Consider the following 21,810-nt stretch of genomic DNA (forward strand, 5'->3'; position numbering starts at 1 on the left):
TAATATTAGTATATACTTTCCTGACTGTGTTTCAATTCCAAATCAAAATTAATTCCTGGGTTTCAGTCATATTCAGCTCTATTTATCAATTAAAATACGTTTCGGTGTATTTTTCCACCATCATCAGTTACCACCATCATCAGTTACCACCATCATACATTTTGTATGCCAAGGCTTAAAGCAGCACAACGCTACACATAAAAACTGATGATGGTGGAAAAATACACCGAAACGTATTTTAATTGATAGACACAATAAATGACTGAAACCCAGGAATTAATTTTGAAATAATATTAGTACCATTCGAATATCGAAAGCAGAATTATTATTGATTTGTTAGAATAAATAAATACTCAGAGATCGCCTAAACTCTCGCATAAATACGATAAAATAGTCTGAAAATTGCCGAATGTGGAAATAGAAAAATTCCCGGTCGTTGCTTGTAACTCCTTTGGCTCCGGCTCTTTGAGCAGCGTAGAATTTTTTTCATCCTTTATCAATCATAGTTGTTTCCTGGTATGTTTTTATTTCTTTAACGAATGTATACGGGAATAACTTTACCGTTTCCTGTCTTCATATAATTTACACTTTCTAATTTTTTTCTTTTGTTAAAATTAAAACGAATGTGCTTTTATTTTAATCCTTACTACAATTGCAACAAACAGAAATATTAATTTAGTTAAAATAATTATGGGGCATAAATCCCAATCTGCACCGTGTGTAATTAGTTTATTTAATAGGTTGTTTCAAAAGTACTAATAAAATAAACATATACTTGACATTAAACAATAGTGTTTTAATTCAATAATCTTTAAAGAATTTGAACACATCAGACTTCGATACAATAAAACGGTCTTAACTTTTCATGTTAATCATTCTTTTTGGGTTCTCGTGCAACTACTGCCAGATAGCAAAACGCCCCACATCTTGGTACAGGTTGGGCGGCTAAAAAAGCACCACCATCTGGGGAATGGTCGTAAAGCATGGGCGGTTTCGGTCCACCTTGTCCTGTTTTGTCTCCCCATTCGTCCTGATTTTCTTCTGTTACTCCGCCCGGCTGAAAAAATGTTATATAATGTTTCAGTTGTCGAAAAGTCGACTCAGGATATATTATCGAATTTAAAATTTTGTGTTGCAATAATATTTTATTTTGATGAATATTATTATACAGGGTGTTCCGTAAATATGTTAAAACATTTTAACAGCGTGTTCTCCTAGTCATTTTAGAGGAGGGTCTTTCTGAGAATTTTTTTTATTTGAGGTCTTTTTTTGATCTCCAAAATGGCGAAAGGTACTAGTTTTTGTTGGTTTTCTTTAAAATGGTTATACATTCTTCAGAAACTTCAATTTTGGTACACATTATAAGCTAATTGAGTGCCATTCTATGTTAGTATTTTGTAGTTCAGTTTTCTTTTATACAGGGTAGAAATGTGGAACTCCTAGTTTTATTTTGTTCAGAACTTTTTTGTGTGCACCTAAACTTTTATCAACATACTTTTTTTAATTACTACAAGTTATTTATCAACTTTTTTAACTCTTATTGTTTTTTCTTAAGGGCACTAGTTTGTCAGCAAAAAATTAAATCGTTTCGGCTTGATCAAAACTTTCCAGGCGGTTGAATTGGTAGAAGTCAAGAAGCTCCTATAAACTCGCCTCCTAGATCTCCCGATCTAAACGCGCTTGATTTTTACTTCTGGGGCCATTTAAAAAATACAGTATATTCACCAGAAGTGAATACAATCGAAGAACTTCAGGAAAGAATATTGAATATTTCTAACAAAATAAGAACTTCAGTGCAAACTATACGGTCTGTAAATTTTAATTTTGTTAAAAGACTGCTGCTAAGTTAACATTAGAATGGTTATTTAAATTTAATTTTGTTCGTTTTTATCGATGCGCATTGTTACCATGTTTTTATTGAAGTAAAATGTATTCAAACTTAATAATTGTAATCTGAACCAAAATCCACAATTTAGAACAATAATTTAGGTTGTTAGGAATCAACTAATAATGCGTACCAAAATTGTTATATGAAAACGTTATTAGATTAAAAAAAAATAATTTAATTACTTACACATTTTGAGAACGGCATAGAAAACGACTTTATTTTTTGCGGGCATTCTAGTGGTCTTTGGGAAAAACAATAAGAGATAAAAAAGTTGGTAAACAGCTTGTAGTAATTAACAAGATTATATCGAGAAAAGTTTAAGTGCACACAAAAACGTTCTGAACAAAACGGTAGTAGGGGTTCCACGTTTCTACCCTGTATAAAAGCAAACTGAACCACAAAACACTATCATAAAATGGCGCTCAAGTAGCTTTTAAAGTATACCAAAATTGAAGTTTCTATGTTTAACCGTTTTAAAGGAAAACAACAAAAACTAATATTTTTGGAACACCCTGTATATTGGTAAGCGGGAGATAAAACATCAAATATAAATTTTCAATAATAATAACGAGAAGGACATATCACAACTTTTCATTAATTGTGAAATACGTTTAAAAAACTTATTCAAGAAATAACTTATTAAAAATGTGAATTGAAATGATTAAAGTGACCATAAAGAAAAAGGCATAAAATAATCTGTAAACTAATTTGTAAAAATCTGTAAACTAAACTGTAATTTAAAACTTAATTGTTTGCAAATACGACAGCAAATCAAAAACAGAACAGAAGAGGCCAACTTAAGTCACTCTGTATCCTCATTTTTCCTCTACGGGCAGACACGAAAAAACGAAAAGAAAAGTTTTAAATCTCATCGGGTAAACAACCGATACATTTATGAAGTGAATGTATACAGTTGCGGAATAAATATTAAACAACCTGCAAATCATAAACGGTTATCGCAAATTATCTTGTATTATACAGAGGTTGTTGAAAATTGGAATACAAAAATTAGAGTAAAGAACATTATTACATATTATTCAGACGAGAATTTTGCAACAAAATTTAAATTAGACAACAAAACCAGAAAAGGCTTTGATACCTGGATACCGTAGAATTTAAGTAACTTGAAATAATAATAAGTAATTCTTAATGTGGATACGAACAAGTTTTTGGAGCATTTTATCCAAGATAAAATGTGCATCTTAAACAAACTTCTTAGTAAGTGCTTTATATTTGACGTTTTTCAGTGAACACTGAATTTATGCTGATCACAGAAATGTAACTTTAATCAATTTGAACTTTGGTGATGAAGAACGTTTGCTTCAAGTCGCTCTATTATTCATCCAAAATGTATATAAAATTTTCGCGTTTATGAAAAAATTACAGCAAGTTCGTAGATTCGTTTTATTAAAGATGTTTTAACAAAGTGCTTAATAACAATGTTTTCATTGCATTTCCAACTGTTGGAATAGAATGGAAATAAGAGCGCAGTGTATGGTTAGTATAAGTATTTGATGATATGTTGCTATTTTATATTATCCCTAATTGTATTTATATCCTTGAGTAAATCTTACCAGAAGATGAGCAATATCAGGCAAAGGACTAGTAGGAGGAGGTTCAGTAAACGGAGGCTGCAATTCCCCTTGCTGGATATTTACTACCAAGTAATACATAAAATCATTTCTCAGTTTCCTTTCCTCCAGGGATCGATTGCAAGTGGCCAATTTCTTCATCCATCTAACTGCTTTTTGTCTATCTAAAACAGGTAAATTATACCCAGTATCCAGTTAAGCGGACAGAGTTGGGATCGATTTACCATCTGTTTTGTTCAAATTGGGCAGCATAGTTTTCGCCAGGAACATGTTGTAGTTACAGTCGTAGTTCAAGTCTTCTGCCGTTTCGTTCATTTTGGATGATTTATTATGGAGTTTTGTACACAAAAAAATTTAGACGTTGTCGTGACAGGTCAGGAAAATGACATCGTTGCCAAGAAATTGTTCGATTGGACCAGTTATTTTTTGAACTAATTTTTTATCAGGTTTCCTGAATAGGTGATCCGATTTTTTCCAGTTTTCTTATACTGATCTCTTCAGCGACTTAAGGTAATTTAATTTTTATATTAGTTATTTAATACGTTTCTTACTAAGTTTAATATATATGTTTATATTATTTTTAACATTTTAGTTTTTATTGTGTTAATAAAGTTCTAGAAATGTAACTTCCATTGCCTTCTAAATAATGGTGGAAATTTTCTCCGTGTTCTCAAAAATTCGATTTAATTTTAAGTAAATTTAAGCAAACGTTTCATATAGGGCGGCTTAACAAAAACTATCTAAAACCGCTCTGCGGGCTTGCTTTTATAACTTTAAGAAACGCTTAGCCCCTATTTTTCATTTCCTATACTTTAACTTTAGGAGGTGTGTTTCTCGATGTTTTATGAGCCACCCTATATATGATCTTGCGGTATATTAGGGCATATTTTTGATTAGATTTTAATTAGAAATGGATTTATTCCATAGCCTCTTTCCAAAGAAATAAATATTATTACTATTGTTAGATTTATTCTTTTGCCGCTATGTGACCGAAAAATCCAAAGAACATATTTTATCCATTTTTAATTAGACTTATTACCCGAAATGATTTCTTACAAAAGTTACATTCGAATAATACGTTCAAATATATGTGATTTCTTCAAATTTTTGATTGATATAATGGAATTGAACAGAGAAAAAATGAGATTTTTTAATCGAATGCCGGTTTTTTGTAGGGTCTTTGCATTCTACACTTGAATGGAATGAATATGCCGAGTATTTTTAAGTAGTGACCAAAAATGTAGATATAAAAACTTATATTTCGAATCCTCTCTGTCATTGAATTGAATAAAGAGCCCTATTTTTTAGCTGATTTTCCAGTTTGTCTGTGTTTATTCAAATTATAACAACGTCGCTTTAAACATGTTTTTTTTAAATACAATTTTTTTTCGAGCAGCAACATACGACTTACAGTGTGGGAAAATGGTATTACATTGGTAATAATTATAACTAAGGCATGAGCAAATTCAGCATTCCCAGTATGCTGCGTCTAGGCTGGCTCTCTTCTGTACATAACACCATGAATAATTATTAAAAATAAAACTACACGAAATATTCCGCACCGTAATGAGATAAATCTCATAGAGGGAATTTATGTTTAAATATGCTTAAAAAAATTAATATAATTTTTTTTATTAAAAATCGTTATAATTTTAACGAACGAACAACATTTTAATTTATTAGACCATTAATTGGTCTAAAGTACCAAGAATTGAGGAAAAAGTTGAAGGAGAGACTTTGAAGGAAGAAATTAGAAAGTAAAAAGTTAGAAAAGACTGGAATTTATATTATTTTATAACTGAAAATATTCGCCGTTTGGCTTACTCAACTTGTTATAATACGCAACAAATTGTTGTAAATAAATTCTTTATAGTTAAATATGTATATGTTTTGTTCACTACAAGTTTTTGCGCCATTTCGGTATGTGGATAGAAGGTTTGATACGTATATGTCATCAATTTTCATCATATATCAAATTTCTAAAGCGTTTAATTTTCCATCCAACCCAAACTACTTTTAATATCTTATTAAAGTTTTATATCAATTATTTTTAATATTAATTATTATTTATATACAAAAATATCTCAACGCTTTTTTGATTGTGTTCACGTAAACAAATTTTAGCCGATTTTCTGCAAATCGCAATCACGCTTTTTTCGCAAGCTTGAAAATAGAAAATCTATAACAGCAGTTTTAAAGTGACTTTTACTGTACGTTACACTTTTAAAACTAAGTTTTCAATTGTCACAATAGTAATTCACCGAGGAAGGAAAACTAATATATTTATAATATAAAGGATTAAAAGCAAATAAAGACATTTGCTGTAGGGAATGCATACATTTTTAAAACACCAAGACAATCAACTATAGCCCTTCTGCATACTTTAAAAGTATCATTTTTGAATATTTTGCTTAGAATTAGGTGAGAAAATATTCGGAACATTTAATTCGTATAACTGTATACTTACCTACCATTATAAAATATAAATTCTGAAATAATGCCAGTAAATGGAGGTTTACTGGTTCTACGCCAAACTGCTCATGCTGCATGTGGGCATATTTTTTTGCTTTATTGCGTTTGTTAGCTACTTAATTAAATACATTTACTTATTTAAACAAAAAATACATTTAGTATATAATTTTCAGCTGTTACAGAGTCAATTAATTAATTAAAAAGCATATAAATAAAATAGATTACGAGCATTTTAAATATAACTAATAGATACTAATCAACATACGTTTTGCCAAAAGTATGCAATATTTTTAATATATGTTTTTGGGTTTTGAAAGGGAATCGCTATTGTTATAAAAACAATTCGAGTTTCTATAAAATCATCAGCTTGTAATTATAAATATACGTTAACGAAAAAATAATTGTCTACTTGTACTGCTGAACATGTAAAATTATATTGAAATATTTGACTCCTTTAATTAAAAGCCACTAAGTAACACCCTCCAATGTCCTCACTGATCCTCAGGCGAAGTTCTACCTTAAAAATTTGGTTTAAACTAGCTATTCCTACTTATATTTAGTGGAAAATTCCTATTGCATTATTAGTTCTTAAGTGGCATGATTTTCTTCTTTCTAATATCATTGAGATAAGCACGTGTTTTGTTCGCACCTTTATCAAATATAGAATTTATAACTAAACATGTTTTTTAAAATATATTTTTTAGTTATCAGAAATATTTGCCCATCGAAGGGTTGAGAATATTGAACATATTTACGTAAACTCAATAACGTGTGTAATGAAAACAATACAACTTATTGGGTACTACTCGTTAACCATATTCAAAATTATGGAAGTGAGTACTTTATCCTAAGTATGGCACTTGTTACAAATCATATAAATATGCCTGCTAAGATCACCCTACGTATCTCTTGGCTTAGGTACAAGTATTTATATTTCTACGGATATATTTTTATCCTCTGAGGCACAATTTTTAGTTTTTAATCGTCAATCTTGCGTGTATTTTATAGACTTGCTCATAGATTATACTTGGAAGTTAGAAAGTGTTTCTGTTTGTGGAGCGTGCAACGGGAGTTTATACATAAGAAGTTAACTTCGTCTGCGTCTAGGAATCTATAAAAAGTTAGGTATGTAGTTTTTATACAAGCATTTTCATATGTAGAACAGAGAGAACCGTAAACAATTTTAATTAAATTTGATTTATTTGTTTTCATAGCATTTGCTTACTTTGCAAAAAAAAGGTGAAAAATTATTAGTCGGCAACGAACTCGCAGTTACGGATTATTACAAACTGAAATAGGAATATATTTTATTTCCAAAATTAATGTTATCCATCAATTATAATTCACACAACAACAATTATTTATTAAAATAAATACATTTACATTCAGCTTCAATTTTTTTCATTTAGTTCAATTCCAGTAGCTTCTTATAATATATTTTAGTTTAGGGAGCGAAAATAAAATACTGAAAAATCAGTTATGGGATTTTTGGCCAATTTAAGAGAAAACAGTTTCAAATCACATAATAAATGAATTTTTGTTATTTTAACTAAATTATTTTAATTAAGATAATCGTATATTAGGACACATTCTTTTAAATCCCAGGCAGAATAAATTTTAAAAAATGTCTGCTACTGCTATTAAAATCTAATAATCGTCGCCAATTGATCAAATTATAGAATCATTACCATCAGACATTATTATATGATGAGACATTAATATACCAGAGACAAGTACTTGTATCTGAATATACGTCATATCGTCCATCTTATAGTCTATTTTGATGATAACTTCTGTTTAACTTCTGAACATGGTTGCAGATGTGTTCGCATTTCTTGACAGTTTTGTTTCACTTTTCAGGTTAACTGTAATGTTTGGAAAATTAGGAAAAATTTAACATTTTTGAAAAACTCAGTAGGCGCAACTAAAGCCGCATTTGATTGTCTAAATTTTGCACACCATTATTATTTCGAAAAACCTATAAATATGTCAGAGGAACAGAAGGAAGTCCTGAAGAGCGATGGGGTGAAAAACGGAGGAGTGAAAAATATTGGGGTACCACCTCGTTCGAAATCAGGTCTCATGAAGTTGTCCAGCTATGTATTAGCTCTTCGCCCTTGGTCCTTAAGTGCTAGTTTAATGCCAACCTTACTCGGTTCCACCATTGCCTACAAATACCCAGGTGCTGCAGACTTTAACTACATCACCCTAATTTTTACAATATTTACTATAGTGTCAGTACATGGGGCTGGAAATGTAGTCAATACCTATTTCGATTATGTCAAAGGTAAGACGCAATTTGGCATTGTTCTATTCCATTGCTAAACGTTTCTATTCTTCTATTCTAGGTATTGATAACAGAAAATCAGATGATCGAATCCTAGTTGATCACATTCTCACTAAAGATGAAGTAGTCTCTTTAGGAGCAATGCTCTATTTTTGCGGATGTGTTGGCTTCATTTTAACTGCAGCTTTATCGCCAGCAAAAATGGAACATTTAGCGCTAGTTTACTTCGGCGGCCTCTCCTCAAGTTTTCTCTACACTGGAGGGATTGGATTCAAATACATTGCCCTAGGAGATGTATTGATTTTGGTCATTTTCGGACCTATTGCGGTGCTTTTTGCCTTCCTCGTACAAACTGGACATATTGAATGGACTACTATGTACTATGCTATACCCCTAGCATTAAATACGGAAGCTATTCTACATAGCAACAATACAAGAGACTCAGAGTCAGACAAGAAGGTCGGTATAGTCACACTAGCAATCATCATTGGGCATACAGCTTCTTATATACTGTATGCATTTTTATTATTTACACCATACATTATGTTCATGGTAGCATCTTTGAAATACTCAAAATGGTTTATGTTGCCTCTGGTAACTCTTCCAAGTGCTTTTCGAATTGAGAAACAGTTCAGGTCGAGTGATATACATGCAGTACCAAAGAAAACTGCAAGACTCAACTTGTCTTTCGGTATTTTGTATGTTTTGGCTTGCAGTATGGTTCCCAGTTTACCGTTTATAACTCAAAGATAGATACCGGAAGGCCTGCTTGCAGTGTTTATAATTACCAGGTCTATTTTTGTTTTATTGAGGAACTGGATAGAGTTCTAAGCGTGCCACTCTGTTACTTCAAATCAGATTCCAGATTTAAAAAACGGCGCAAAACAATCAAGAAGTGTTAATTTTTTTGCATTTTAAACTATGTTTTAATCTAAATTGAGACTTCATGGAAACTAATCGCTAGTAGGTACTTATGCGGAGGGATAATGCTTGTAATTGTGAACCCTCTTCAAGTGATGAAGGATTCAGTACTCAGGTACAGAATGAACATTTTATAAATAACTTTTACCTTTTGATTGGTTTCGTGGTCCTGCGCCGCAATAAATAAAGCCTGTCGAAATGTACGTCTTATTTAAATGCATATCCATAATTCATTTTCATAAACCTCAAATCATATGGTGAAGTTGGAATTAACAATTGTTTATTCTGAAGACTGTTTGTGTATTACTGATTTGATTTGAAAGAACAACTGGCCTTATTTGTATTTTAGAAGCATTTTTAGTATTGCTAACTTCTGTTACTTAAATATTGATCATGTTAGCTTTAAATATAGATAGTGAATGGTGGAAAGACAATATATCTATGTATTTATTGAACAATTCCTTTACTGAACGAATTTGACAAGTTTTACGTAATAAAAGTATTTATTTATTTTGTTATAGAAAATGACTATTTATTGATTAGATATAATTGGTTGTTCTGCAGAACTAAAGTATCTTACCTCTTCGTTTGCATTAATTGCCCCATTGTTTACAAATTATGCGCACTGTTTTATCATCAAAACTTACACAAACAACATGTAATGTGCACAGATGCCCCATGCATGAATTTTTACTTATATGGAAAAAATGTTCGCGTTTTATCTAATGATAGTTTTTCGTATATTAGTTCAAATCAAAGACGCAATCAGGCATTTTTTTGTCTAGTATGTATAAAATCCGATATTTCCGTATTTATGGGAAAAGTTTCTGCTGGCTGTAGATAGAATTACATTCTGATATTCACAGGCTTAGAATATAATTTTCAAAATTCCTAATAAGGATGCAGGATGCTTGATAAGTCGATTATTTCTTTACTGGACTTTATAATCCAGTTAATTTCGGATATATTTTCTTAATATACCATATTACGAAAACCTTTAGTTTTCTCACATGCTGATTTTTATTCGAAAAATGTTTTTATTTTGCTGTTGCTGTTCAAGTTGGAAGCGATTAATTGAATAATGCAAAAGCTAGTGTACTGAATTTGTCAACTTGTGCATCTTCTAGACTTTGTTGCAGTGAAAACTTAATAATTTTTCAGTTTCTATATGTACATAAAAAACCGGTTTTTGACAGATTTTTCCAAAAATTCAAGCCTCAACATCGGGTGCAAATACAAACCGAAAGAAATTTCACATCAATCGTTATAATAGTCAACAGAAGTCCTTCAAGCTGAATTTCGGTTGCGTAAATTAGTAGTAAATTTCTATTGAATAATTTTTCTAGTGAGCTAAAAATATTTTATCTCAAACCTGGTTAACTTTAACCCATTGTAGGTCAGAAACAAATCGTTTTCCGAATATGGTATATTAAGAATTATAGCCAAAATGAAAAATTGTACATTTCTTAAACACCCGGTGTAATTACGGTCTTCAACGATAAAATTCGACAATAATCCCTAAGTCTGAAATGTTTACCCTCAGCTTGTTACTAAGATGTATATGCATACTGTCGGAGTTTAAATAGTAAATAGACTTTTATACTCAAGGTTTTTAAGAAAACAAGTATAACCAAGATGTAGTTTATGTAATATCACAATATCTTCCAAGTTGTCTAAAAATATTGGTTTATAGCGTTAAAATATATTGTGAAAGCTTTAATATCTACATATCTGTACAAAAAAAAATGCTCACCGTTTTAATAAATGTTACATATCACTTTAACATTAGTTTCATCCATTTTTGTAGAACTTCTAGCTGGAGGAGTTAGTTTATTGGAAAACTGACGACTTTTATCAATGATCTAGACCTTCGCGACAGGCTTAAGAAATAGTTCGTAATAAAACACAAACCAATAAACAAAATGAAAACATGCAGTTTTGTACACTTTTTATTTATTCAATATTTCAATAATCTACAAACTAAACTCCATATAAAAATTGTTTAGTATATCTAAGAAGGACTGCTAAATCCCTGATTAGAAGAAACCGATTTGTTTTTTGACACAAAAAATATACAAAAAAAAACTGAAAAAACTGATAGCCTAAAACGAATCAAGCTTTTTACAATAGTATAATTAATTTAAACGGTTGATATTTACATCCTACAAATCATTATGTTAATTTTCTATGGCTTTTTTTCGTCAGATTTCATCGGACCTTTCAAATATATCAGAATGAGTAACTTAATGGTGATTGTCGAGGAAAAGTCGCGATTGTTCATTCCGATACAAACTGGGTAAAACCAAGGTTTTTCTTTAATTTTAACATTTACCCACTTTGATACACCTATTCCGGCTCTATTAACGTTACGCTATCAACTTACTCTATATTGCAGCAAAATTGCAAGAAATTAACGCTGAAATTCACAGAAATCAAAAGCAATGGCAGTATAAGACATTTTCCGATGTTAGTAAAAATGCGAAGACAATCTAAAATTTATTGTGTATTAAGTGAGATCTATATTTATCAGCCTTGATTGTATCATATGGGTTATTTGAAAGTATTATATATTCAGCCTATTTTTTTTAGGTAATGATTTCTTCAATAAAACAATTTCAGATTACTTTTATATACATAAAAGTCGTTCTATTAATCAGTTCTGAAAATTTGTATATAGGCAGAAACACGAACATAATTTTGCAACTTGTTTATGTAATATGAAATCGACAATTCATTTCACATACTTGAACAAAAGACATATTACATTTAGATTTTTGGATGTCCTCACTTACTTCCGCTTCAAATTTCATGTTAGTCAACAGTATGTTGATTACAAATTTATATTAGCAATTTAAGGCAGTTAAATTGTAATAAAAATGCTAATCGAACCAGGAATACAATCCTTCTGTTTTACATGATCTGGAACTGTTATCTTTTGCTCTTTTTTTTTATTAATAGAACGAGCTGTACAACAACGTAATTAAATTCAATTTTAAACAATACGTAAAATTGAAATCAATTGTGATTAAACGTCGTGGAAAATATGCTGACGAAAAAGTTGTCCTTTCCACAGCCGAACAGAAGATAATCTGCCGTAATAACAAATAAACTACACCCTACAAACCATTGCAATATAAAAAATATAAAATCAATAGACCAAATTTACATAATGTAATTAATCTATACGACATACTGAATTTTGATTTTACCACAAAATAGGAATTACATGTTCATACCGAGTCCTAGCGGCTGGGACAGAATTTCAGTTCATGCCTGATTTGGATTTCTCAGACCTCCATATTCGAATTTTTTCTTTGAGATCATGTACTGAAAGTATTTGCATCATTATTTATTTGACGATTCAAAAATAAATGTAATAATTTTTTTTTATTTAGACATCAAATGAAAAATTGAATTCCGTTTGTTACTTGTGTGTAATAAGTGTTTTTTCCTGAAAAACCAAAGTACTTATCCAGTATCTTACCAGGTAACAGCATATCCTCGGTTAGGGGCTGTCTATTAAATGGATCTGTATTACTATTTAATAAATGTCTCATAATAACAGCTCGATCCATGATTTGTCCGCTTGGTAGCAGAACCGGGTCTGTCATCAACGTATCCATTAAAGGGTCTTTAAATTCATCTGGAGCATCTTCATGCAATTCATCAGATCTAGGCAAAGAGAGTTCCTATTAGTGGGCGACATTTCCAAACAGACAGAGTTAGGCTTACTTCTGGTTGCGTTCAACTACTCGGCAGGCTTTTTCAGCTAATTCTCTGAATTGTTCGCTCTCTACTGCAGTCTTGATGGAAACCCGTTCCATAATGGAAGCAGCGTCAGTAAAAAGTTGTCGGCTGAAGGATCTCTACCAATCGAATGTTTATTTTTGAAAAATATTTCATACGGAATCCATAAACTCAAATTACCTCGTCGCTGGCGAGTGCCTCAGCAAAAGTATCACAGTCTAAGTGCAAATATATGTCAATTAATTGACTTAAGAGTCTTCGCGGCTCCCAACCATATTTGTCAGGATTTTCAACCTAAAAACGTTCTTGATTAAATCAGTTCAGTAAAAAATCAGTACTTACCTTCAAATCTTTATACTTGCGCCCGCACAACTGCTGAAGGTTGAAATTGAGCATAGATGCCAATCTGCCGGCCAATTCCGGTCTCAAAAACGGCTCTTTGATATCAACAGTCAAATAGTGGAACATATCAACCGTCTCACGTGCTAATGTTAAATAGGAGCGACATTGTCTCTCATCAGCAGTCAATTGTCTTATACGACTTTGTTGTTGATCCTGGGGCATTTTTGACCTAAAACAACATGAAATGTTTAATGTCTTAGAAAACTGGTAATTTACGCATAGCACAACCGCATTGCAATTCCGTGTTATACTACTTACCATTTATCATCATCGGCTATCAGTAACTGAATATCGTGAATTCTTTTCAAAGATTCCAAGGACTCGTCTAGTAAAAATGTCGTATCGTTCATTAGCATGTTAATAAATTTAACAAACTGATTGCCGCTTTTTGATTCATCGACCACAGCTTGTCGATGAACTGGGGAACCCCACATACCTGTAACAATAAAATCAATCATTAATAACTGACTAGATTTGCAGAAAATTATTTGTGCTTGATATGCGAATAAGAATAAATGCCTACCTTTAATAATAACACTTATGTGGTACCTAATAGAAAATTTATCGTAAAACTCTGAACTGGAACCGGTAGTTTCCACCTGAATCAGAAAGCATATTAAGTATAGTAGAATATTGAGTAAATAATAACACAACTTCAATAAAAGTACTTACATCTGTATAAAATTTCATTAAAGAACTAGGCAAAACTGTGCAGGTAATATGATGGGACATTAACCTAATGTAAAGGGGCTCACACCGTGGTTGAATGCTGGGAATTATCACAAATATCACTTCGATCAGTTTGGCAACGAGATACGGATTTTTAACCATATGTGAAGAACACACTGTCACTAACAGCCAGCTGATTAGTGTATCTTCAGTGTTCTCGGCAATTACACTAGGGAAGTATCTGGAGAAGCACATAATAAAAAACAAATGGCTAATTATAGAACCCAGTAACTTACTGCAAAGCGAATAATAAGAATTCCGCTATATCCTCGACGTACCACTCGGGCATTGCATAGTACGCGGGAGATTGTGGTGGAGGCAGTGGCAAATCTGGAACAGCAGATCTCGGAGCGGCTCCAGTCATTAAACTCAACAAGTACTCGCTCACCGACGTGTAAAAAATTAAAGTGCGACGAATTAAGTTATAATCTAACAAGCCTGCATCTGCACAAGCTTTCGATCTGAAACAAGTTTAATTTTTATTATAAAACGCATTGATTATGCATCCTATTTTCTATTCTGAATGATTGTGATCCATGAATATCTTTACAGTTCGGGAATTTCGAACAGTACTTTAAAAAATATAATTCAGATTAATTACATAGCTCTCGACACGAAACTGAATGATCATTTCGATATTTTTAATCGTTTCCAACACAAAAGTGAAAATATTTCCTAATTTGACCTCCATCTTTTTAAAGTTTAAACATTTCTTGTTAAACCTAATTAACGAACATCTAGGGCGATATTTTCCATAGATCTTAAAATATACATCGTTTTATACTTAAACGGCCTCTTAAAGTTTTACACTTCTACTTGTATGTCTTTACTGAAGAGGAATTTCTGAAAAAGACCGTAGCAACTGTTCGCTTTTTCCCACCCGCTTCGTAGATATCATATTTTCTGAATTCCAGAACAGGAGAAAAGGTGAGACGTTAGTCCGATATTCAACTCATTCATACCAAAATTTATTTCAACAAATGCACAATCTTTACGATTATTTTTCCAGTTGGAGTCAGACCAATTAAAATGAAAAATTCCTTAAAAATGTGACCGACCTAGGCAAGATTATGAATCGGGAAATCTCGTTAAATAATAATAATAATATGCATACTTACTTGTTGAGTTTCTTCAATTGTTGCTTCCATCTTTTAATAAACTGTTTATTCCTGCTAGCGAAAGCAGTGTTTTTCCATTGAGCTTCTGAAGCTGTGGTCTCATCAACCAGTTTTTGCAGGTCACGAATCGCCCTAAGTCTACGTTGATACTTTTGAATAGCTGGTAATATCGACAAATGATGGCAGTATAACGTTAGGAACCAACAGGTGGTGGAAAAATTAGGTGAATGGAATTCGTATGATTTGTCTGCAAATTATGAATGAAATGTAAAATAATGTATATTCCGTTTGCTGTTACTGTGAACTTACTAAATTCTTGAAGCCAATCGGCTACTTCTTGAGATGAAAATTTCAGCCTCGTTTCGTTTTGTATGACAATCATTGTGTTTGGGTGGAAAGGGTACATCATATCCATTTTATTAAATTTTATCTTCAGAGATAAATTCTGTAAAACACTCAAAAGATTCAACATAAAACCATCTCCTGCTAGTTGACGTTCCTCCATTGCAAGTTGAGCTCGCTTTTCATTACGTTTTAATACGGTTTGTATGTAATTCAAACAACTATCTCTACTGTCTTGGTTTGCAAGTAAGTAGTGGAATATTCTATGAAGAGTGTTACGAATATGTTCTACTTCAAGTTGCAATCCCATTTTTAAAGTGTTGTCATTTATCGAATTTCCTACAAATTTCAGTTTAATTCTGAATGTAGTTCAACTTTTTTTATTAGTATAGCATTGTACCAATAATTTTAAGGTAGATAATAGTACTCACCTGAAAACAATTTTTCTGCCACTTTGGGTTGATCTTCAGCAAATACAGAAATATCCAAGAAAGGTCCCAAAAACGACAACAAGGACATTTCGCGGCCACCGGCATTTGTAAGAGGTTCAGCTAAATTAAACTGCGGCTGTTTTACAATCAGACTACATATAGGCCTATTGCCACACCTGATGTCAGCTAATTCAAACAAAGCTTGCAGCGGCAACCTGTAGGTGTAACTGAATGTTGCAATCTGCGTATTAATATAATTTTAAAATATAGTAGTTACCTATGCTGATCGTCAACCATACAAGAACTTCGCATTAATCTCAATATGCCTTGTAGTATTGGAGAGAACACTTTGCTAAATAGCTCAGGGCTTGTATGTGTACGCGTTACCAGCTCAATCAAAAACCCTCTGAAAAAACGTGAAAAATTAAAAAAGACGTGCCAGAAAGCGATGACAATTATTTAATCAGTTATATTTATTTCAAAAACCTTGCAATTCACCTAGGAAATGTTTGATGAACTATAGAATTGAGAAGCGGCGACTTTTCATCCGCATCTTCGGTTTTTGGTACTATAATACCCTGAACGACCAAAGTGGTGTATTGAATAAGCTGAGCTCTTATTTCGATCAAAACATCACTTAGGGGTGGAATGCTGGATCTGCAATAAATAATTAATTAGTAGTGATAGCATTTATTAATAATGTACGAAAATCAGGACAGTTACAGAACTGAGGTAAATCTTGAAATTACCTTTTAGGATGATTTCTTTCTTCTTGAGCTACTCTGTTATAAGAATCCATGAGGAAATCTATTGCCAATTTAATAGGAGTTTCATTTTCAATTTTCTCTCTCATAATCAAAGCTGGAACTGGACATTGCATCTCGCTGGAACTCGGACTACTTTGCACCGGACTCACTGAGCCTGAGTGTAAGCTGTATGTATCGGTAATATCTTGATTGAGTGGCGTAATACTCGCAAACGGATCGTTCCCTTTCTTAATCATCGACAATATTTCCATAATGGCAGTCGATGTAAGATCTCGAATGCTTAATTGTGGAGTTTCTTTAACAAGCTCCGCAGACAGAGGGAGGAATACTCGTGTTGTGGACGTTCTAGTGAATGAGACTAGAAGTATTCGGGCAATTGTTTCTTGAAGTTGTTCTACATTTAATTCTGTTGAAGAAGAACTGGTGCGCTGTCGGTGGACGTCTTTCTTTAGCAGGTCTGATTCGTCAACCTGAAAGACAGGTGTTGACTAGAAAGAAATTATCTAAAATTAAACAAGTGCTGGCTTGGCAGAGATATAATGCAAAAACTGAACGATTTACCAAACCATACTTTGCACGTCAAATTATCACATGCAACAATAAACTTTTTAAATTGAACTCACACGTAATATTTTTAAGTTAGAAGTATGAACTTACTTCCATATTTTCAAATCCAGAATCTATATCGGTATTTCCGGCCAACTTATCAGCACATCCACTTACTTCATCCACTTCCATATGTATTGAACTTGTTTCCGAATCGCTTCTCACCGGAGGTGCTCTAGTTCTTTGTTTGGAACTTGATGGTAGTTGAATGTCTATAGGCTTCGAGGGCTCCTGATAAAAAAAAAACATAAGAAGCCTTATGAAAATTCTCTTCACTATTTAGCTACTCACTTTAAACACGCCCTCACTATCTGTTCGAACTTTTAAGTCCGAACCCAATGCTCCGAGACTATTATCTTTCTTCAGTCCCTGAGCTGCAACGGCACCAGGTGAGAAGAATTTATTATCCAATGAGTTTCCTTGAGAGTCGAATATAGGTGGACTTGGTCCTTGCGTGGTGGACATAGGCGATTGAGAAATCGGCGTGATGGGCGGAGATATGGAATTCGAGGGAGAACCATTTTCCAAAGCGGCCAGACGGGCCAAACGGCGTCGGCGAATCTAAAATATTTCCATTTTTTCTTACCAGAAGTACTATTGAAGAATGTGTGTTTCTTAAATACATCTGCTAACAGAGTTCAAGTTGCTTTGTTGAAGAGTTCACCATATTAATTAACGTTAACATAAATACCGGATATTTAATATAGATTTTTGCAATATTTAGTTTGCTTTGCTGGTTTATATGCAATCAGATTAAAATGATACTAATTGCTACTAAGTTTTGAAATAATCATGTGTTTCGACCAGATTTACAGACAATCAATTTTTAATATTATAAAATATTTTAACACCGCCATAAAGTGCAGATGGCTTCAATTTAAATAAAGTACTTTTAAATTAATACGGATCATTTTTGCAGCTTGCGAAGCTGAATGAAGGAATATGGAATTAACAAACAAACATATAAACTTTATGAAAGCCATATTCTTCAAATTTTGTTCCAAAATCAAACTAGTTGACTGTTTAGAAGTGTATCATTCACAATTATCTAGGAATAAAAATATATTTCAGGATAAACAAAAAACAATATCAGAAAGACTCAAGCGGTTGTGCCAGCAACATATCTGGACTTGACCGAGTTTTTGTGATGACATTGTTTTGATCTAAATTTTTGCTCCTCTGAGAATTTTTCGACACTGTATCTCCTTGCCAATACCATCTTAAATACAATTTATATTTATATTCAAAATTTATTGCCATTTAACACCGTTTTATCTGTATTTATAATGAAAGAAAAGCTTTCAAATGTGTTTTGCCTTGATTTATCGTGTGCACCGCTTAGATTATTTTCATATCCAGAGTGAATTTCTTGTTTTAATTGAACATTTTGAGCTTATTATAATGACAATGAAATATTTATTCGAGTTGTTGAACTAACTCAATGAAAAATACATTTGTCGGTCGGCTAACTTAGCTACTTATCTTTACAGTTAACAGCATTATAACCAATGATGGGTTTTCCTAATGAAGCTAATCAATACAGATTGTCTTTGCATAGCAACAAAAAAGCGTGTAATTGAATTACTTTCAAGAAGTACATGGGTACATAGTATTGGAACGACTGGCATTTAATTACAATAAATTGAGCATTTCCTACAGTACGACTGAAAACGGTTAAAGTACGTGCCAACGCAAATGTTCTTAATAATCAGCCGTATTAAGATAATCGAAATTCAAGCACATATTTGATTTATTAACTAGCGGCTAAGAAGGCAAGAGACAATTTGTAGACAAATTGGCGTGTTTGTGAGTCATTATAATTATCATCATCCAATTCAACATCAAACAAGAGGAATGAACTACATTCCAATGTTAAATGTTAAATGTTATCATGCAAACACAAGAAATTAATCTTGATCTATGATGCATGTTGGATGAACTGTCCGGTAGCTAATTAAGATGTATGAATCACGCAAGACTTAAAACAAATTGAAAATTAACTTTCACTTTATGGATTTTAATGTAACTTTGTCGCTAATTTTTAGGCTTGGGCTAGACTGCAAGATTGGCAACATCCAAATGAACTTGAATATAGCAATTGTCCACAATTGAGGCATGTGCTTGCTGAGCTGAGAGGTGTTAAAGTATAATTTATTTAAATAAAAACAAGACCTGCTACCTTATACGTTTGTTAGTTGATTTGATGGAAGAAAACACACAGATAAATGAGCACATGAAACTACGTGATGTACATTTAAGACGCTCCTTATTGAATCAATTGGGCAGTTCTTTGCAGTTTGCAGTGTATCTGCTGATAACAAACATTTTCCCCTTATTAGAACGCATTATAGAACATTATAGTTAACTTCGCAATGCTTATGAAAGAAATAGTCATGAAGCCTAGATGTTATCCTAACGCAATAATCCAAGGGCAGCATAACAATTGATTGAATACATAGATAGCAACAAAGAAACTTTGAAATTTTACTCTATAATAAATTTGTAGTGGTTTCTTACCTCCTCTTGGCTGAGCTCGCTCATTTTTTCTCGGATTCAGGTATTTTGTGGCTGATTACTTCTTAAACTGTGTTGGCAATTTGTCTAACAATAACCACAATTCCTGAAATAATCACAAAAAAATTTCCTGTCTGTGTTCGACGTCAAAACTAATGTCAGTCACCCCTTTTAACAGCTGAGATACTGATTGCCATTGGCCATTAGACTGCCTTTAATTTTGCAAATCACGTTTCCTTCTTTCACAGTGTTAGCGGCAACAATGCCCGATCATGTTTTCGTCGCTCTTTCCTTCACTCTACTGTTGTAGTTTTAATAATGCTGTTCTCGTTGCACTCGCTGTTATTCGGGCTGCACAGTTTTCCGATCTCTGTCACTTTCTACCGTATTGATTTTGCAACGCGTCCCGCTCTATCAATTCAGACGTGGGCAATCTCATGCGCAAGCTTTCAAGGTGTTTTTTCTTTGCGCCTTTATTTTGGGAAACAGGAAAAAAAGTCTGATCTATTTTCAAGTAACTGAACTTGGCCGCTAAAATCCTCTTTGTGTTTTCGCGGATATTTTCGGTTGGTTGAAGTACAGTTTATTGAAATGGAAATCCCATAAATGCCTCTTGAAAAAATGTAGATTAATCATTTTTTTGGGGAGATTTCTGAAAAATGCGCACTTTTTTACTTCAAACTGAAAAACACTTGACTAACTCCGTCATAAATTCGTAAAACAAGAACATGTTTTTGGCTGTATCGCTTCTGTAAGACCGGTTTCGGATCTATTAGTCCTCATCAGTTGGGCTTAGTTTGCAAAACTTATAAGGGTTTAAATAATGTTTAAAAAATAATAAATGGTGCTTTCGTATTACGAGTAAAAGTACAAATTTTTTAATGTGTTATTTGCAAGCTAATTAACTTAAGCCCAGCTTATGAGGACTAAACGGTTTGAAACCGAACTTAGGAGCGCAAAACAACTATTCTTATTTCACTAACTATATTGCGACAAATAAATAAAAATGTACCTACCTATTTTGCTGCTGTTCTTCACACAAAGTTTTTTGAAGATTTCAAAGATTTTTCTCACACTGTACTTTGATAAAATTTAAAAAAACCGCTAAAACTTACCGACTAAAATAAACCGACTATATCTGCGCTTTACCAATATTCCACATGTGGAAACATTTCAACTACAGGCAGCAAAGGTGAATTTTCCGCGTAGTTCAACGAATTGTAAATAAAAACATGTTTGTTTGGTCTCATACGTATCAGCATGTGCAAAGAGGTACGCGAATATATGTTTTCTAAACACGGCGATACAGATTGAAAATAAATGATTGAGCACATTTTTTGGAAACTGATCAAAAACTACCGTGGGGGGGGGGAGGTTCGAATAATTGGCTAGGAATTAATAGAAAACGTTTTTATGATATAAAAGTGAACCTGCAGATAATAGAAATAATTTTTATATACTTAGAAGAATAGAGTATAATAGTATAGAATGCTTTTGGGAATATGTACTTTCGACGCCAGATAGCATTTGACCTTCTATAACTATCTCAGAATGTTCAAAAAATATACAGAACATTGCGGGAATATCCTGGGAATATACATGGGTGGACATTCCTAACATGAATGTTCGTGGAATATACATGAATGTACATAAATGTACATATTGTGTATATGTGCAGGTGAATGTACCAAGTATGTTCAAAACAAATATTTCGGTAATATACATGAATGTATATCCACAGTATATTTAGTATAATTTATTTAGTTTTTACTACCAATTTGAGTAAGTCACCATTATTAGATGCTTTTCTGTAATGAGAATTCAGATTTCACTCCCTAGGTCAATAATAATGATAGAAAAATACTTTGGTAAATTATGAAAGATGGTTTAGTTTTTCATTATTTTAATTTTGCCGACCTCTCTAAGTTTTGCTACTTCGGTCGAGAAGCCTATTAAATACCTCTCGCTATATACAATTTAAATGTGTTCATTAT

At 32.5% G+C, this 21,810-nt stretch overlaps 3 protein-coding genes across 9 annotated transcripts; 1 reads left to right on the forward strand and 2 right to left on the reverse strand.

The window, feature by feature from the left end:
• Positions 1-775: 775 nt before the first annotated feature.
• LOC109546522 lies at positions 776-3,916 on the reverse strand. The gene is made up of 3 exons (XM_019917501.1): positions 3,705-3,916; positions 3,463-3,644; positions 776-1,057 (listed from the first exon to the last, which is right to left on the reverse strand). The coding sequence occupies exons 1-3, from the start codon at positions 3,793-3,795 to the stop codon at positions 869-871; spliced, it is 462 nt and encodes a 153-aa protein (XP_019773060.1). The 5' UTR covers positions 3,796-3,916; the 3' UTR covers positions 776-868.
• Positions 3,917-6,828: 2,912 nt separating this feature from the next.
• LOC109546526 (ubiA prenyltransferase domain-containing protein 1 homolog) lies at positions 6,829-9,685 on the forward strand. The gene is made up of 3 exons (XM_019917512.2): positions 6,829-7,077; positions 7,813-8,239; positions 8,301-9,685. The coding sequence occupies exons 2-3, from the start codon at positions 7,939-7,941 to the stop codon at positions 8,990-8,992; spliced, it is 993 nt and encodes a 330-aa protein (XP_019773071.1). The 5' UTR covers positions 6,829-7,077; positions 7,813-7,938; the 3' UTR covers positions 8,993-9,685.
• A 1,958-nt stretch (positions 9,686-11,643) lies between these two features.
• Positions 11,644-21,106, reverse strand: LOC109546525 (ubiquitin conjugation factor E4 B). 7 transcript variants are annotated; one of them, XM_019917505.2, is made up of 19 exons: positions 20,833-21,105; positions 19,820-20,468; positions 17,594-17,863; positions 17,354-17,533; positions 16,679-17,184; positions 16,428-16,586; positions 16,207-16,335; positions 15,930-16,156; positions 15,466-15,837; positions 15,157-15,403; positions 14,275-14,499; positions 13,982-14,219; positions 13,833-13,908; positions 13,568-13,745; positions 13,250-13,478; positions 13,088-13,201; positions 12,893-13,026; positions 12,645-12,832; positions 11,644-12,487 (listed from the first exon to the last, which is right to left on the reverse strand). In XM_019917505.2, exons 2-19 carry the CDS (start codon positions 19,841-19,843, stop codon positions 12,423-12,425), a joined length of 3,561 nt encoding a protein of 1,186 aa, XP_019773064.2. In that variant the 5' UTR covers positions 19,844-20,468; positions 20,833-21,105; the 3' UTR covers positions 11,644-12,422. The 7 variants fall into 7 exon arrangements, with proteins under 7 accessions (XP_019773064.2, XP_019773068.2, XP_019773066.2 ...); XM_019917509.2 differs by having other exon boundaries at positions 15,930-16,144; positions 16,679-17,166; positions 20,833-21,104; XM_019917507.2 differs by having other exon boundaries at positions 15,930-16,144; positions 20,833-21,104.
• Positions 21,107-21,810: the final 704 nt, after the last annotated feature.

Source organism: Dendroctonus ponderosae, unplaced genomic scaffold, assembly GCF_020466585.1.
Source record: "Dendroctonus ponderosae isolate FM_Combo_2020 unplaced genomic scaffold, Dpon_F_20191213v2 Dpon_F_20191213_2, whole genome shotgun sequence".
NCBI lineage: Eukaryota > Metazoa > Arthropoda > Insecta > Coleoptera > Curculionidae > Dendroctonus > Dendroctonus ponderosae.

Coding starts and splice junctions, on each gene's coding strand:
- LOC109546522 (XM_019917501.1), bottom strand. CDS start 3,795: ATGAACGAAACGGCAGAAGACTTGAACTACGACTGTAACTACAACATG. Junction 3,645..3,704: donor CAATTTGAACAAAACAGATG/GTAAATCGATCC, acceptor TACCTGTTTTAG/ATAGACAAAAAGCAGTTAGA. Junction 1,058..3,462: donor CTGATATTGCTCATCTTCTG/GTAAGATTTACT, acceptor ACATTTTTTCAG/CCGGGCGGAGTAACAGAAGA.
- LOC109546526 (XM_019917512.2), top strand. CDS start 7,939: ATGTCAGAGGAACAGAAGGAAGTCCTGAAGAGCGATGGGGTGAAAAAC. Junction 8,240..8,300: donor CTATTTCGATTATGTCAAAG/GTAAGACGCAAT, acceptor CTTCTATTCTAG/GTATTGATAACAGAAAATCA.
- LOC109546525 (XM_048664119.1), bottom strand. CDS start 19,843: ATGAGCGAGCTCAGCCAAGAGGAG. Junction 16,587..16,678: donor GAAAGAAATCATCCTAAAAG/GTAATTTCAAGA, acceptor TATTTATTGCAG/ATCCAGCATTCCACCCCTAA. Junction 14,500..15,156: donor CAATTGAAGAAACTCAACAA/GTAAGTATGCAT, acceptor AACTTGTTTCAG/ATCGAAAGCTTGTGCAGATG.